This window comes from Rhinopithecus bieti, unplaced genomic scaffold (assembly GCF_001698545.2).
Source record: "Rhinopithecus bieti isolate Rb0 unplaced genomic scaffold, ASM169854v2 scaffold_3043, whole genome shotgun sequence".
NCBI classification, from domain to species: domain Eukaryota; kingdom Metazoa; phylum Chordata; class Mammalia; order Primates; family Cercopithecidae; genus Rhinopithecus; species Rhinopithecus bieti.
The window spans coordinates 733,091-751,743 of NW_016804580.1; the positions used below are offsets into that span (position 1 = coordinate 733,091).

The window sequence follows — 18,653 nt, forward strand, 5'->3', positions numbered from 1 at the left end:
TTTTTACTAACGCTTCCTTGCTGGTTTAATTTTAGGTTAAGCCTTTCCTATCCACAACAGCAGAGGCCTTGTTCTCCCTCCTGTAATCTCAAAAGCTCAAAAATCAATTAAAAAAAATTCAGGTAGAGGCAAACATGCCACCTATAAAAATGTTATCAACTCTATCCCTAAACAGGGATAGATGGGACCCGGGGAAGCCCCTTCCCACAGTGAAATGTTCTATCAGGAAGTTGTCTAGAAGCCAGAAGTTTAGACCTTGCTCTCTGGCCTCTCTGATTGAAATGCAAAGTCTGTTTCCTAATTAACTCAGAACTTGTTGCTTGATTTTGGTTTTGGGTTTTTATACGCCCCAGTGCGTCCTGGTCTTGGGAGCTCAACTGGGAAGTTGAAAGGACACAGCAGAGAAGGGTAGACCCCCTCTCTAAGGCCATTTGAAAAGACAGTGCATCTTCACACACCCTTTTTTTTTTTTTGGAGGCCTTCTGGGGTTGGCAGCCCTTTCAGTGAGCACAAAACCTGAGCTTCCATTTATTTTCATTGTCATAGGTTTCCCTGTTGAGAAGAAGGAAAGCTGCCTCTCACAGATGTTAAACAATTGATTGTTCAATGACTCTGCAACTGTGATTTCTACCCTAGGTGTGGTGTAGCCTGTGCACATTTACACAACTTCCTTGGCATCGAAGTCGCTTAGAAGAATGCTTTGATGTGAGCAGATTTTCTGCCGTGACAAAAAACATAGTTGAGGTTTTTTCTCTCTCCCTTTCACAGTTCTTGTCTACCAGCCCCTGGCAGAAATCACCATTTCTTCGGCGAAGGAATGCTACTTTCCAAAATCCTTTGGCAGAATCTCCTAGAGATTTGTTTTTCTGCTTCCTGATTTAGAAAAAGTCTTCAAAGAAAAAAAAAAAAAACTTGACAAATTAATGTGAGAAGAAACGAACTGTGATTTAATTTTGCATTTCTTTCATGAAAAGTTTATCATGTATAACCGATAAAATTGGACAAGATGATTTTGGGGGAGAAAAGTAAATGAAAATGTGTTGTACCCCAAGATCAGACTGTTCTTTTATTCTGGGTCGACAAGTAACATGTGATACAAACTCAAGATTTTATTAAAATCATTTGTAAGTTAAATTAACATATCTCAGTGGTGAAGAAGATTTTTAATAAAGCAAAATAATGAGTTGTGTGAATCAACAGAAAGAGTGAAAAGTGTTAACAGTGACATTTAAATGGTTACATGATTTTAATTATTCTTTTGATAATAAGCAACCTTGTGATGTCTAGTCAAGAAAAGCCTGAGCCCACTATGGAATTTGCAGTTGAATAAGAGCTTTGTTCCCTGCTTTTGGTAATTTTAAAGAAATAAATGGAAATGGTTTAAAGACCTTACAACAATCTCCCCACCTACCAAAAGAATCTAAAAGGTAAGGTGGGAAGCATTAGAGAGTGAAAAGAAAAATAAAAAAGGCCACACACGCATTGTGTTTATTTGAGAGAGCAAGAGAGAATGAAGTGTTGGAGAGAGAAGGTGCTGGAAGGCCAGCCGATGACAACCCCTTCCTTATCTGTTCTTGGCTGCCAGGGGTTTCCGGCTGATCTTCTTCGATTTGTCATTATTCTTCTTTGGTGGTTCTGGGTTGGCCTGCATGTGTCTGCCATAGAGGCTGCAAAGACAAGAGAAAGGACACCATCAGATCTATTTTGCCAACACAACAGAGCTTTCATTGGAAGAGCTTTCAGGAATAGAAGAATCTCCAGAAATAGTAAGCCAAAGAAAACCAAAAGATCACTTCTGTGTTCTCTGGGTCATATGCTGTGTTGAACACAAAATTCTCTTACACACGCATGCCATGCCATGACGTCCGATCACGGACCAGTCCCTTGGGATTTCACACTCACTGGGAGAACTGGTCAGGCCCTGCTCAGCCGTTCTGGACTGAAGTTCAAAAGCTTATGAGTGTTTAAGTCGACAATGATAAAAATGGAATTGAATGGACGAGACAGAGTGTCCATTTAGTGAAAAGTGAGCATGATGCTTGGCCCGAAAGCCCAGGGGCTGGCTAATGGGACAGAGAGCAATGGTGTCCGAATCTGTGCTGGCTGCTCACCCATGATGGATAGCGTGGGGGTGGCTACCACACATCAATGCCACATTAATAAGTACCGCTGATTAAATGCTGACAAAGTGCCCTATAATTACGGTGGATGGCATTCATTGCACAGCGACGCTGGCTCTGTGGCTGAGAGGATTTAACTGAACGGCAGAAGGTAATTAATCGATAATTTATGAGTAATTCTGATTAAAACAAAAGCCACCCTAAAATAAATACAGCGCAAACTTCTTTTATTGATATAATTGTGTCTCCAAGAGAGCCTGGCGGGTGTCTCAGGTCCTCTACAGCAAGGGCATACCCAGCTCCACAGCCTGCAGTCGCTGTGAATGAGGGTTGGCACAGAGCCTGACGTCCCTGTACCAGGTGGCCCCAGCTCCAGTATCCACACGAGGAATATACACACTCTCTGGATGCCGGCATCTTGGGCTGTTTAGCATATACTGGCGTCTGGCTTTTTTTTTTTTTTTTTTTTTTTTTGAGTGTCTCACTCTGTCGCTCTGTTCCCCAGGCTGGAAGGCAAGTGGTACAATCATAGCTCACTGCAGCCTCAAACTCCTGGGTTCAAGTGATCTCATGCCTCAGAATTCCTGAGTAGCTGGACTACAGATACATGCCACCATGCCGAGATAATTAAAAATATATATATATAATATATATTATATATTTTTTGAGACTGAGTCCCGTTCTGTTGCCCAGGCTGGAGTGCAGTAGTGTGATCTTGGCTCACTTCAACCTCCGCCTTCCAGGTTCAAGTGATTCTCCTGCCTCAGCCTCCTGAGGAACTGGGCTTACAGGCATGCACCACCACGCCCAGCTGATTTCGTATTTTTCAGTAGCGGTGGGGTTTTACCATGTTGGCCAGGCTGGTCTTGAACTCTTGACTTCCAGTGATCCACCCACCTCGGCGTCTCAAAGTGCTGGGATTGCAGGCCTTGAGTCACGATGCCCTGCCAAAAAAAATTATTTTCATAGACATGGGGTCTCACTATGTTGCCCAGGCTGGTCTTAAACTCCTGGCCCCAAGCAATCCTCCTGCCTTGGCCTCCCAAAGTGGATTACAGGGATGAGCCACTGTGCCTGGTCTCCAACACTAGTGTTCTGGATAACATCTGCAACATGGCTGACAGGCAGAGGGGAAGGGCTGGCAGATGGAACTGCCCAACTGATTTTGTGATCCAGGAAAGCTGGACACTATGGTTTTGAGAGGCCATGTTGTATTCTATTCCAGTCTTCCAAGTGTCACCTTGGAGGCAGTACAAGCAGGTTCCATCGACAGTCACTCTCACAGAGTATAGAACGCAGGGTTCAGAGCTGGCCAGAGACAGACCTACGAGCCAGGGTGTGCACATCCAGCCAGGTGCTGGGATTGCTCTCCAGGAAAAGGGGAGGCCATTCCTTTGCATCAAGAAGGTTCCATATGTACTAGACAGAACATGAGAGCCTGCAAATTGGCTTTCCACATCTGTAGGAATTTAGAGGTCTTTTTGCTTGTGTAATGGAGACAGTAGCCCTATCCCAGCTTCAGCGATACACACAGCTTCCTTTCAGCTTCAGAGATCTTCCCTCTCTTTCCCAACCCCTTATCTGCACAGAGCAAAAAAAATATATGTATATGTATGTTCTTATTCAAAGATAGTTTCAAATTTTAAAGATTCTTTTTTTTTTTTTTCTTCAGATGGAGTCTTGCTCTGTCACCCAGGCTGGAGTGCAGTGGCACTATTTCAGTTCACTGCAGCTTCTGCCTCCTGAGTTCAAGTGATTCTCGTGCCTCAGCCTCCTAAGCAGCTGGAATTACAAGCGTTTGCCACCATACCTGCCTATTTTGTATTTTTAGAAAAGATGGGGTTTTGCTACATTGGCCAGGCTGGTCTCGAACTCCTGACCTCAAATGATCCACCCACCTTGGCCTCCCAAAGTTCTGGGATTACAGGCGTGAGCCACGCACCTGGTCTCCAAACCGTAAGGACTCTAAAAGTCGACAGATGACTCCACAGTTCATGCCCATGGAAACCTAGCAATACTTGAATGTAAGGAAAGGGTCTTGGCAATGATAAGAGGTCAGCAGAGGGAGAGGAGCAGTGGGAATTGAGAAGAATTGACAAGCCCCTTCTTCGGGTCATGTCTTGAATGAGGGAAGGGCTGAGGTGGGTGTGGGGGCTTCCCAGAAGGGGTGGGTGTTCAGCTGGGCCCTGACGATGGGAATCCAGGCAAGCAATTTCAGAAGGGGTTGCAAAAGCTGCAGGGCTCTTCTCCTTTTTCAGAGTGAACTGGAATGTTCGTGTTTCAGTCTCTGCCTTTTTACATTCAGATCCCACAGTGTGTGTCTGAACATCCTGGAGCTGCAGAGCAAGTCACTACAAAGGGCCAGGTGGGAGCTGGCGGCCCTGAACTTGCTGTTCAAATCCTGCTTTTTACATTTATTAGATGTTGACTCTGGGCAAATGATTACCACTGTTCGCCTCCCTCTCCATGCCTCAGTTTCTTTATCTGTAAGCCAGAGATGTCGTTTGTCTTCATTGCAGGCTGGTTCGGTAAGCCCAGCACCATGGCAAACCTACTGGAAGCAGCCTGCGAGTGCTTGCTGAAAAGTAGGACAGACGTGGGGTTACAGTCAAGAGTGATTAAATCAAAATAATTATATGATTACCTTCCTTCTTTAGGGCTGTTTCCCCTGCAAAATAATGGTATTTTCTATCAACGTTAAATCCCCAAACACTGCTGGAACAAAGGTTTTAATCCTCTTTGAAGCAAGCAACTAAGACAGAGCTAGATGCATGGCCCACTTCCTCAGTGAGTCATCGGCAGGGCTGGATGACGCTGCTGTCCGCCGCACGATCCTTTACCTCCTCCAGCTGTGTGGGCAGAGGAGAGCTGGCGTTTTGCTAAGCGGCCATGAGTGGCCATTTTCACGGGGATGTGGCTACGGCAGTGGCGGTGTAGTCACAACAAACTCCACAGTCTGGTGTTCCATTCCTGGCTCTGCCAGTTACAAGCCATGGGGCCTCAACTGGGCAAGTAAGTGTGGTAGACAGAATCACAGCTCCCAAAGATGGCCACATCTGATCCCTGAAACCTGTGACTGTTACTTTCCGTGGCAGTGGGGACTCTGCAGGCATGACTTAGTTATGAACCTTGAGCTGGAAAGAGAATCCTGGATGATCCCGTGGGCTCCGTGTCATCAAAAGCGTCCTTATAAGAAAGCAGCAGGAGGGACCAGGTGCAGGGGTACACATCTGTAATCCCAGAGCTTTAGGAGGCCAAGGTGGGAGGACTGCTTGAGGCCAAGAGTTTGCGACCAGCCTGGGCAACATAGGGAGACCCTATCTCTATAAAAAGTACAAAAAAAAATTAGGCAGGTGTGGTGGAGCTCACCTATAGTCCCAGCTACTTACTTGGCAGGCTGCATTGGAAGGATTGCTTGAGCCTGGGAGTTTGAGGCTGCAGTGAGCCATGATCACCCCACTGCAATCCAGCCTGGCCATAGGGCAAGACCTTAACAATCAATCAAAAATAAAAACGGGGTCAGAGTGAAAGAGATTTGAAGATGTTACACTGCAGCCTCTGAAGATGGGGGAAGGGGTTATGAACCAAGGAACACAGGTGGTCTGTGTAAGCCGGAAAAGCAAGGAAACCTCTTCCCTAGAATCTGAAAGATGCAACCTACTAGCAACACTGTTTCAGACTTCTGACCTCCAGAACTACCAGGTAACACATTCGTTTTGTTTTCAACTACTAAGTTTTTGGTAATCTGTTAGAGCAGCAGTAGAGAACTAACATAGTAGGTGGGCCTCTCTGGGCCTGACAGGGTGGCCTGTCCATGAGGATTCTGCTTAATTTCAACAGGAAAAATGAATTTCTGGGGTAAATTAGAAAGATGGAAAAACGAAAGAACCAAGGTTCAGAGAGACAAGGTGTGTCCCCAAGGAAAAATGGGTGTAGTTTCTATGAGTGGAAGTGAAAACAGGTTTGCAAATTGTCCCCTGGCTACTATGAACTGGCTGGTCCCTGTCACCCCATCCTCTGAAGCTAACACTCGTGGCTTGTGTTTTGCATGGACCTGGATTGAATTTGTAGCAGTGACTGACTACAGAGGACAGAGCAGTCAGTGCCATTGAAAGACATCCTATTCCTTGCAGTTCCTGAGAGGAAAGACTGTGCCACAGGACGCAGCGCCATGCGGGGAAGTGCCAGTGTTGGTGAAAAACGTTTGTCCTGACCTCGCGTAACTTGTACTTTCCCCCCAGGGCCTTGGTGAACACAGCTTCTCCATCTCCTGCACCTGGGAAACCCCAACCATCCCTCAGACCCCGGCACCGCTGTCCCCTCCTAGACAGCGTGTACCCTCGGGGCCACCGCAGCTCTCTGCTCATGTGGCACCTGTCTGGTCCTACAGGAGCCCACTGCACCCTGCACTGGGGATTCCTGGAGAACAGTCTCTGAGATGGACAATCACCTCTGCCTTCCGCACCCTGCTTGGCCCTGAATGATGTGTGCCCTGGGGAACCTCGCTCACCTCCAACAGTCTGATGTCTCCATCTGCAAAAGGAAGATGAAGATTCCCAGCTACCATGGAGGGTTTGGGAGAAGATTAAATTAGGGAAATGCTCTTGTTCATTGGGCACACAGTAGGCATTTCACAATGACCGCTGCCGCCTCTAACCTCTCGGGAAGCTTCTTTGACGCAGGCTACCGGGGCCAGCTCCTTCCATCTCTTGCAGGCTGCTGCCACGCCCTCGTGCTGCCCGGAATCTGCACTTTGGTGCAGATCTTTCTGGGAAAGCTTCGGCGGGCACTGCCACTCAGCTATGCCAGCTGGAAAGTGTGATAAAGGGAGCCTGGCCCAAGGTCACCCATGGGGCTGCAGTGGCTGGTGGGTAAAATGCTCAGCCCAGGAACTGGAGGAAACCCTTTGGCATAGAGCCCTTGAACATCTTCTCTCCCCTGAAATCCAGGATTTGGAGAAGAGAACTGGGAGACAATTAAGATGTGGGAAAAACCGAGGAAGAGCACTCTGAGGTGACACGAGAGGATCAATTGCTCTTCAGAGTCCGATGAACAGGCTTCTGATGCTGAAAATGATTTCAAAGATGAGACGCCTGCGACGCTCTCAGTGGTGGGAGATGAGTGAACCAGACAGCCAGGCTCACAGGGGCTCTAGATCTCACTGTGAAGCCCCAACACCAACGTGGGAGTGGGCCCTGCCCTGAGCAGCCACCCCAGGAACCCCTGCTGAAGCCCACCTGTAGAAGGATCTTTGCGAAATGATCCTGGAGACTGCCTGGGTCGGCAGGCTAGTGACCTCTGTGGTGTGCTGTGAAAAAAGCCTGCAGACAGGCCGCTTCAAGCTCCTTGCAACTGACCACTGCCATGTATGGATGGCTAAGACTGTACAGCAAAAAATTCCAGTCTACTGTACTCAGAATAACTTTTGCAACATTTTCTTTTTGTAAGCAGTATGTATTATGCATGATTTTCTATTACACGACGCGTGGATTTTTTTTTTTCTTCCTGAGACAGGGTATGGATCTGTCACCCAGGAATGCAGTGGCATGATCACAGCTCACTGCAGCACTGACCTCTGGCCTTAAGGGATTCCTGCTTCACCCTCCCAAGTAGCTGGGACTACAGGTGCAGACCCCCATGCCCAGCTTACTTTAAAATCTTATTGTAGAGATGGGGGTCTCACTATGTTGCTAGGCTAGTTTTGAACTCGGGCTCCCAAAGTGCTGGGATCACAGGCGTAAGTGCCTGGCTGATATGTGGATTTTATTTAATATGGGCATCTTTATTTTTGAAAAAACTGAGTCTTACGTCAGATCCAAGGGTCTTACATCCCTTTGCTGCAGCAGCAAGGAAACCGCCCCTCTCCCCCCAATGCCCTCCGCCAAGCCACTCATTCTTAAAAATGTTCTCCCTTGGCTCTAGGATGTCATCCTGATTCTTGTTTTCTCTCTGGACACCTCATTGGTCCTTGTGTGTCTTTGTGTCTTCTTCCCATCTAATTTTATAACTTTCATGATTGTTTCTGAGTAGCCGCTCTCCAAGTCCTCATCCTGATTGTTTCTGAGCAGCCGCTCTCCAAGTCCTCATCCTCTTCAGCCCACTGGGACATGTTGGCTATCAAACCCCAAAAGGCAGGGAAGAGTCCCTCACCTCACCTTCCACAGGTCTGTCCCTCCATGTCTCTAGAACTTCAGGAGCAAATGCTGAAGTCATTTTGACATTCTCTCTTTTTTGGTCACCATACTAATCAGGTCTGATAGAAGTTTAGTTTCTTCTACAGTAGACGTTCTTAGCCTAGGACCCCAGAAGTGTCTGAAACTCTAAAGTTGTATGTGTATATTTCAGCAGAAAGGGACCATAGCTTTCATCAGCTCCTCAAAAGATCGGTAACTCATTAACTAGCTGTTTTATGGCACCTCGTTTATTCTTATTTCCATCATCCATTCCTTTTTTTCTCCTAATCAGGCCCATGTCACATGGCCATTCAATTATTATAATGGTTCCCTCCTTGGTCTTCCTGATGCAGGTGACTTCCCTTCCCTGATCCAGGTGACTACACAGGATGTCTGAACAACTCTTCCTGGTGCATGCATGAAAAACAGCAACCTCTGGCTGCTGGATGGGGTACCCAGCCTGGCACCTGGCACAGAGCAGCCACAGCGCAAGCGGTTGGGGGACCTGGCTCGCCCAATGTCCTCTCTCTCTCTGCACTAAGGCAAGCAGGGCAGCGTGCAGGAAAGATGGAGTGAGTGTGAGTTCTGTCACTTACTAGCTGAGTAGCCTCAGAGTCCTGTATCTTTCCAGAACCTCTGCCATCTGAACTGGAAAAGGGGAGTATTCGCCCATTATCTACCTGGCGGGTGAACTGATAATCAGGTTGGCCTGGGCTCTCTGAAGTGTTTTGAAAAATGAAAAGAAGGCTAAATCAATCTGAGGCCTGAGATAAGCCTTTCCTGACAGCCAACATTCCTTTTGGCTTGTTTCTGTTGTTGCTGCTTATCTGTGTTATTACTGCCAGGAATGCCTGCTTAGGTCTCCTCTGCAACTGTCCGTATTATGAGGACTTCCACAGCTTCCTCCTCACCTTCTCCATTCTGCTGTCACGAAGCCCTACGGGATGTATCAGGATCTCATCCTTAAGTCCTTGATACATAAAGTGACTCCTGACCTTGGCGTGTTATCTCAAAACATCAGCAGGGTGCTGTGATCATAGCACGACATTTCCAATGCGGCTAACGTGCATTCATTATTCACTGCTACAACAACCCAACGAGGAAGCTACTATTATGATCATTATTTGTCAGATGAGGAAATTGAGGCTTAGTAGCTTGAGGCTCTGATAAACCCAGGCAATGACTCCAAAGTTCAAACTCTTAAAGCACTAAGTTACCTCATCTTCCATCTTGGTTTTGTTTTCTTCAGAAGTCTACCATTTTCTGCAGGGCAGGGAGTGCAGGCTTAACTTCTTTTGTAGTCTATACACTCCAGGCACTGCTAGAAACACATTGTGTGCTATGTAAATATTGTCTTTCAGAATGCCAGGTATATGAGAGGTGCAATATGCTGTTCTGAAGTCGTTTGCTCGTGTCATATGTATCCCTACTGTTGTTTTGGGTGTTTCCATGGCAAGTCCTCATACAGACCAAGAAAAGAACCAATTTTAAAATCTCAGGATATGGCCAGTGAAAATAATGGAGAAAAATAATTTTGCTTCTAATCTGTAATCTTCTGGTAGGATCCTAAATTTAACATCTCCACAAATAGAACTGCGGACAGAGTGTGAAGCTGAGATTATTAATAAGCACTTGGCAATAGCTTTATTTCTCCTATCCGGCAGCTATCAGGGGCTGGTGACAGAACCTGAGCACGTAAATTGCTGAGCCCTAAAGAAAAAAAAATTAACAGTTACCCTAATTCCTGTGAGAAGTCTCATTAATTCAAAAGGAAATGAATTTTTTTTTTTTTTTTTTAAGATCAAACCTCCAAGAGATGGTTCCATGCAATTTACGAATGGCAGCGTGTGTCTATCACATTCTTCTCCATTATAACCTGCTTTCTGTTCCCAACATAGTGGAGAAAGAAAGTATAAACATGCATGTGCAAATGGCATCTATATAAACAGCCACAAGGAAATGTGTAGTTGGCTTAAGACAGAAAGCAAGCTATATGAAAAATAGGCTATAATATATAAGGCAGATTTCAAAACAGCCATATATTTTAGACTCACGATCTGCCCCACTGGAGGGGAGAAATGAGGATTCTGGAAGAGCAAAACTAACAATATCATGCACAAAAGATGCTCATTAAACTTCATCATCCTGTCTACTCTAATGATGCTTTTACTTAATAAAAATTCCCGGAGCACTTGCAAGGATATTAGGCGAGGTCTTTGGTTATGTATCAGAGGTCCAAGCTGTCACCAGCAGGCATGCAGTTCAGGAGGTATGTTCCCTGGGGAAGGAGCTTTCACGGAATACATGCAGAGAAAAATCAATAACTGCAGCTTGCTTCCCTGCTTAACCATTTAAGAAAATGGGTAATCCTTTTAAATTAAACTGCAAAGTGCTAAATGTTGCAATTTCCAGAATAAACTCAAAGGCAAAAAGGAAATCAGCCCAAGGGCACTGGTAAGTTTCCCAAACAAGCTATGTCCCTGACAGACTTCGTACCTGGAGTGGATTTCTTTTATTTATGAAAAGAAATAATTATTTTAGTACTTGGCATCTGCAGAGATTAAAAAGAGACATCCAACTGTATATGTGCTCGTAATACAGCGATACAGAAACCTATTCATAAATATAAGGAAGTAAGGAATTATTTTCGTATGGGCAATTTACCCATTTAAAAATTATTCTTCAAAAACACTACTATGAAAATCCACTAACTTGAATCTAGCTCTCAAAACCTAAATAGTAATTATCTAATGGACCTCTTAAAACAGCTAGCTGGATGATGATAGGATGCAGTCACCAATGACCACTTTGGTCCATATTAACATAACCTGCTTCCGATTTTATGCCCTGCCAACACAGAATTAGCTGGGGATGACTCTGGTCGGGGCAAGAGTGAGGCACCACCCCAAAACTGGAATGTATGGGGAAATAAGGTTTTCCCCTGCGTGTTAAGTAATAAAAATCAACACAGAATAGATCAAAGCAGAAACATGAAAAGTCACCCAAAATAACACCAGCATAACTCCCAGACCAGCGCGCCTCGACTCTAAGCAGACCAGGGATATCAACAAAGCTGGAGAGAGAACCTGCCCACCAGAGTCAGAACTGAAAACCGGGGAGAACATGCAGGCAGTGGGGACCAGCGGCTGTGAGTTCTGTGGATGCTCTGGCAGGACTATGTGTCTAGGAGGAATCACCGAAAACAACATGGCACTGCCCACCCAGAACACGCGGTCCACACCTGCACGGTCCAGCTTCTGACCAGCTCACCTCCATATCTTCTGCCGTGACCCTCCACGCCCCTGATCCCAGCTCCTTAGGGGCTTCTGTTTCCCGTTGCGATTCACTCTACCTGGAAAGCTCATCCCAAGGTCCCCCTGAGACAGACGCTACCACCATTCCCATTTGACAGGTGGGGAAACAGAGGCAGAGTTTAAATACTGTGATGTGACCACAGGTGTTCAGACTCCGGGGTCTGGCTGTGCTTCCCTGATGTTGGTGTCAACATGACTCAGTCTTAGGTCCGTCAGGGTGTCCTGTCACCCTGGGTACCGTAACTGGTTTACACACAAGCACGGGACCAAAGAGAGCCAATGAGAAAAACAGGCCTTATATTGGAGCTTGAACCGCGTGGGAAGAAAAGTCCTTTCTTTCCTGTTTTACTTGAAGTAGGAAGGATGAGCCCAGATCTGCCGGTACCCTGTCCTAGCACTGTGCTGAGAGCCTGCTTGGAGGAGAAACCAGCAAAGCAGAAGCGAAGGACAGAGACTGGGCCCAAGGACGTTGTGTGGGTCCCCATGCCTAAAGTCAGCTGTATTGCTGGAGGATGTTTAGTGTAAAATCATCAAATAATCCCCCTCCCTCTTAGGCCTTGTGTTCCTTGTAATCAAAGCGATGCTGAGTCCTGACGAACACACCATCACTCTGGTCTACTGCAAATGTGAGTTTCCTAGCCAGGTCGTCTTTCCCCACACTTTCTATCTTTGACTACGTTCATTCCCATCACGCCACTCATCACCATCTAGTTATTTATTTGATGTCTGTTTCCTGCCTCCCCTGATAGAAGGTTCATTCCTAGAGCACCAGAGCCTTACCTGTCTTGTTCACTGTCCCCGGGACACACTAGAAATGTTTGTTGGTTGATTGAATGAAAGTATATATAGCTGCGCTTATCAGGAAGAATTACAGGTATCCAAATACACGGATCCCAACTAGATCATTAGTGCCTCTGGGACAGGGACTAGGCCTAAATCATTTCTGTTTCTCCAGTGCCTGCTGCCTCGTACACAGTTGTCACCCCCAAAATACGGAGTGACTGAACATCTGAGCCCAGGATCACTTCCTGATGTCCTCAATTCCACACTCATCAGGTGACTACCATCAGCTTCCCGCCTGGAGCTGTCTACCAAAGGGATGTGTGCTGTGCAGACCGAGGCAAGTGTTCCAGTCTTTGGGGGCGGTTATCCTCTGTTGTGGAATTCTGGTTCCTCCTCTTACGCGATTTTCCTCAGTTTGCTGCAGGGTTTCATTTTCTTTCCTTTTTGAGACAGGGTCACACTCTGTTGCCCAGGCTGGAATTCAGTGGTGCGATCACGGCTCACTGTAGCCTCCACCTCTTGGGCTCAAGTGATCCTCCTGCCTCAGCCTCCTGGGTAGCTGGCACAAGCACGTGCCACCATGCCTGTCTGATTTTTTTTTTTTTTTTTTTAATAGTAGAGGGGGGTTTCACTGTGTTGTCCAGGCTGCTCTCAAACACCTGCCTTCAAGAGTTCCTCCTGCCTCAGCCTCCCAAAGTGCTGGGATTACAGGCACGCCTTGCCAGCTTGCAGGGCTTCTAAGGCTAAAGGGAAGACTAGGTACTCAATAAAGGTGCTGCAGCGCTACTTCATGAGGCCTTTTGGGAGCCAGGCCATTGTCCTCTTGTGGATACTTTTTTAAAGTACCGTGATCAGGGTGATTCTACTAAATTCCTTTAAGGTACAAAGGACTTTATAGAATGTTAATTATTTTTAATGTTAATAAGAATTAGTTTAAGATACTAGTTATTTATAAAATAATTCAGTTAAAATTAACATTATATATATATTTTAACTTTATTTTATAGATGGGATCTTGCTTTGTTGCCCAGGTTAGTCTCAAACTTCTGACCTCAAGTGATCTCAGCCTCCTGAGTAGCTGGGATTACAGGTACAAGTCACCAGGCTCAACTAAAATTAACATAAAAGTACTGTTTTCTTCCCTTTCTGTTGGGAAAAAAAAAATCAGAATGAATTTTTATTATCATGGAAGGGTTAGAGTCTTTCTGGCCACACGAGGCTCCTATATGGGCAGCTGAGGGTCGCTCGTGACTTCTGAGTCATTAAGCTGGTAATCGCCAGGGCAGGACTCCTGTAGCGTGCGGACAGGAAGCTTCTCTGCCACGTTGTATATGTTAAGTTATTGAAGCCTTAAGCAATATCATGTGAAGAAAACCATGTGGGGCACACATTGTCCCGTAGCTCTAGATGTAGTGACATTACACAGCTCTGGTGTCCCATGAAAAGGGATGCCAGTATCTAGAGAGAAGCCTTTGCTTTGTCTTGTTTTTACAATAAGTACACATGGTAAAAGCATACCATACATAGTGGTAGTACTATCACTACTGATATTCCTCTTCCTCTCCCTATTTGTGGCTGTTGGCCATCTGCTCTTGGCACTATCCCTCCCTCTCAGTTTCTCTCTGCCCAGGTGACCTGATGATTTAACCACAGCAGGTGACACATGGCCATGTGATACAGTTTGGGTCTGTGTTCCCACCAAATCTCCTGTGGAATTATAGTCCTCAATGTTGGAGGTGGTTGGATCATGGGGGTGGTTTCTCATGAATGGTTCAGCACTATCCCCTTGGTGCTGTTCTCGTGATAGTTCTTGCGAGATCTGGTTGTTGAAAAGCGTGCATTGACCCCCTTGCACTCTTTCATTCTGGCTCTGCCATGTGGTGTGCCTGCCCCCTTCACCTTCCACCACGATTCTAAGTTTTCTGAGACCTCCCCAGAAGCAGAAGTTGCCATGCTTCCTGTACCTCCTGCAGAACCAGGAGCCAGTTAAACCTCTTTTCTATATAAATTACCTAGTCTCAGGTATGTCTTTATAGCAATGTGAGAATGGACTAATACACCACGTCAGTGGAAAGCTGGACATCACATTCAATCTAAGTTCAGGCCTACAGGTTTCAGAGTACAGGGCAAAGAATGGTGAATTGGAATTCAGAAGGCTTTGGGGTTCATCCCCTAGCAGGGTGATTTGTGTTTCCCCAAACAGAAAATGAGGCGTCTGAATCTAAACGGGGTAGTAACAATCTGGCCTCAGCACTGCTACTCCCCATCTCATATCCACGGCAGATATCGCCCACTGAGCAGGTGCTCTGTTGGAATGTGCCAGACCTCACTAAAACAGAGCACTCCAGGCAGAGGATTCAACCTGGTCAGGGTTGGGCATCTGAATGGAACTTACATGCTTTGCCCAGGAACCCTGTAGAGCACATTACTTTAATATTAACATATTTACCCCTTAACCAAATCATGTTACATGAAACTACATGTAACTCTACATGTAAGTCTTGTACCTCTAAGATTCCTTCTGTGCTCTGGTTAGATTATGGCATGATAATCTATAATTGTCATGAGTTTTTCTGAGACAGTCTCGCTCTGTCACCCAGGCTGGAGTGCAATGGAGTGGTATTAGCTCACTGCAACCTCTGCCTCATCAGTAGCTGGGATTACAGGCACATGCCAACACACCTGGCTAATTTTTGCATTTCTTGTAGCGATGGAGTTTTGCCTTGTTTCCTATGCTAGTGTTGGACTCTTAGACTCAAGCCATCCACCCGCCTCAGCCTCCCAAAGTGCTGGGATTACGGGGGTGAGCCACCACAGCCAGCCATTATCATGAGATTTTAGACAGCCGTTGCATTATTTTCCCCTCCTCCATCGCCCATGGATTTTCTGGAAGGTGAATCACGTTCCACTTATAGAGCAGGCCAGGTGCAATGGCTCACGCCTGTAATCCCAGCACTTTGGGAGGCTGAGGCAGGAGGATCCTTTGAGCCTAGGAGTTCAAGATCAGCCTGGGAAACACAGTAATACCCCATGTCTATTTAAAAACAAAAACATAATTGAGTAATGATATTTTAAAAATCCTTAGAAATCAATGCCAGAAAATACCCAGCTACCTACATGTGCTTTATCCTCCAGGTGGGCTTTAGGCAGAAGCAGCTCAGAGAAACTGCATCTGGTACCTTTTTCCACTTCCCTGGCAAAGACAAACTTCCCCATGTAAGCCGTGTTCTCTTTGAAGTGGCAAATACTAGCCACAAACACAGCATCTCAAGTTCGTCTGTGATTCTCCTCCATCCGGATGCCAATCTTTGAGCTACTGGCAGGTGACAGGGAGGAGCCCAGCTCTGTGGGCAAGGGAACATGCTGGTGTGCAGAAAGGGCCAAGTGGTGTTTAGAAGCAAGTCAACACCCGGCAATGGGATAATGGAGAAGGCATCTCTGAGAGCGCAACAGGAGATGAGACTTTGAACTCCACCCTTCTCTTTTTTCACGTTCACATTTCTGAGTTTTTTGGGGAAAAAAAATCGTGAAAAAGAATGAAGAGTTTAAAATTAAAAAAAAAAAAAAACCTGTAGCCCTGGGTAGATTCAGCAGACTTAACACTTTTCATCCATTTCCTCCTAGTTGAGGGACAGAGTCTTGATCTGTCGCCCTGGCTGTGGTGCAATCATAGCTCACTGCAGCCTCAAACTCCTGGGCTCAATAGATCCTCCTGTCTCAGCCTCCCAAAGTGCTGGGACTACAGGTGCGCATCATTATGTCTGGCTAATTTTTAAATATTTTGTAGAGATAGGGTCTTGCTATATTGCCCAGGCTAATATGGAACTCCTGGCATCAAACGATCCTCCTACCTTGGCCTTAGACCTCCTCCTCAGACCTCCTGGGATTATAGGTGTGAGCCATGGTGCCCAGCCTAAAATCAGATTTTTAAGAGTCTCAGAAAAACTGATGGTCTGCAAGTGCAAAAGCTTAAAATAAAGATGTCTGTGGTTTAAGGTTGATGTTAAAAATGATCTATGAGAAGATTCCATGCATCAGCAAGGAATTGAGTGGAACCCTGGCACTGCCTCATCCAGGAGCTGCCTCTGGCTAGGGGAGAGCCTTAGCCGCTTCATGCCCCCAACAGGCCCCGTAGGCTGCAAGCAAAACTGTGGCTGTGGGCGGGGAGGGAAGAGCCGAAGCTTGTCACAACAGCCCCTAGCATCCAAGAATCCCAAGTGTTTCATCTAAGAATCTCACCCACAAAACACCCCTGGAAGGTGCTAGAGCATGCTAAATACAGCTGGTGAGAGCGAGGTGGAAGTAAAAGCGTGGAGTGGAGATGCCAGAGGAGCAGGTGTCTGCAAAGCGAAGCACCTCCCGGGCCCCGTACGACGACATTGGATGGAACATTCCAAAAGAACGTGTGCACCATAGTTATTTTCAAACGTCAACAAACCATGTTCCCTAACAATCGACTCCTACTACCTTGACAATATTCTCATGGAAAAGTATTCGTCCCTGAACAACGATCATCCAAGAATATTTCCATCCAACGTATCTCCCCAAAAAGGTAAAACAAGCCCTCTTTTATTTAGTATTTGCTGCACTGAATACCTCGAGTGAGTTAATTTCTCTCCGCATAAGCTGTTTCTTTTCTTTTTTTTTTTTTTTGAGACAGAGTCTCGCTCTGTCGCGCAGGCTGGAGTGCAGTGACCGGATCTCAGCTCACTGCAAGCTCCGCCTCCCAGGTTCACGCCATTCTCCTGCCTCAGGCTCCCGAGTAGCTGGGACTACAGGCGCCCGCCACCTCGCCCGGCTAGTTTTTTGTATTTTTTAGTAGAGACGGGGTTTCACCATGTTAGCCAGGATGGTCTCGATCTCCTGACCTCGTGATCCGCCCGTCTCGGCCTCCCAAAGTGCTGGGATTACAGGCTTGAGCCACCGCGCCCGGCCAAGCTGTTTCTAAAATCTTCTTAAACACACATTAGTACATCCAATTTGCAGAGAGACATTCCATATTCCACATGTCTCTACAGAACAGCACTGTCCAAAATATAATTTGAGCCATGAGTGTAGCTTTAAATTTTCTCATAGTGGCATTAAAAAAAGTAAAAAAGACTGGATGGAATTAATTTTAATAGCATATTTTATTTAACCCAATATAGCCAAAATATAAATTCAACATGTCATCAATTTAAAAATGATTCCTGATCTATGTTGTCTGTAATTTGATGATGAATAATTTAGTAAATTTATTACATAAAGGTAATGATTTTTTGAGTACTATGTCTTTGAACTCTGGTGAATATTGTAGAGTTAGAGCACACTGTCTGTCAGACAAGCTACAATTCAACAGCTCAACAGCCACCTGCAGTTGGTGGCTATGCTACTGCACAACTGATACAGACAAGCTGAATATGGTGGAGTTGAGCCACCTTCTTGTACTTAGATGAACGACATTTTAAAGGCTGATGGCCCTTCTCCTGTCATCCTGGCACTTGGTTACTTTTGATACTTTAGAATAGGGGTGGCCAACCCTTGGGCCGTGGACAGGTATCTACCCGCAGCCTGTTAGAAGCTGGGCCTTACAGTAGGAGGTGAGTAAGCAAAGCTTCGTTTTTATTTACAGCCGCTCCCCACTGCTCATTTTACTGCCTGAGCTCCGCCTCCTCTCAGATCAGTGGCAGCATTAGATTCTCACAGGAGGATGAACCCTATTGTGAGCCGCACATGGGAGAGATCTAGGTTCCACACTCCTTACGAGAATCTAATGCCTGATGATCTGTCACTGTCTCCCATCACCCCCAGATGGGACTGTCTAGTCGCAGGAGAATAAACTCAGGGCTCCCACTGATTCTGTACTATGGTGTACCATGTAATTACTTCATTATATATTACAATGTAATAATAGAAATAAGGTGCACTATAATGTAACGTGCTTGAAGCATCCCCAAACCATCTCCTCCCAACCCTGCTGGTCCATGGAAAAACTGTCTTGTACAAAACTGGTGCCTGGTGCCAAAAAGGCTAGACATGATGGTTTAGAGTAAGGAAGGATACACACAGGAAATCTGTTACCTAGAGTCCCATTTACCTAGAGAGTTTCCCAATATCCTTAATTATTTGTAATAGTTGTGATATTGGAAAGGTTTTTAGGCCAAAATGAGTAACTCCTGAAGCCCGTAAATGCTACTTGGTTGGAGAAAATACATTCAGTCCCTCTCTTCCCCCAAAGCACGAAAACACAAAAGCAGCTTTGAGAGCCAAAGGACCCCAGTGCC

The 18,653-nt window shown here is 45.9% G+C and overlaps 1 protein-coding gene across 1 annotated transcript in view; it reads right to left on the reverse strand.

The window, feature by feature from the left end:
- Positions 1-924: 924 nt before the first annotated feature.
- Positions 925-18,653, reverse strand: part of RSU1 (Ras suppressor protein 1) — a 240,987-nt gene continuing 223,258 nt past the window's right edge. The window contains exon 9 of the mRNA XM_017869189.1: positions 925-1,667. Coding sequence (XP_017724678.1) covers positions 1,565-1,667 — 103 coding nt within the window. The 3' untranslated portion in view covers positions 925-1,564. The remainder of the gene's footprint in view (positions 1,668-18,653) is intronic.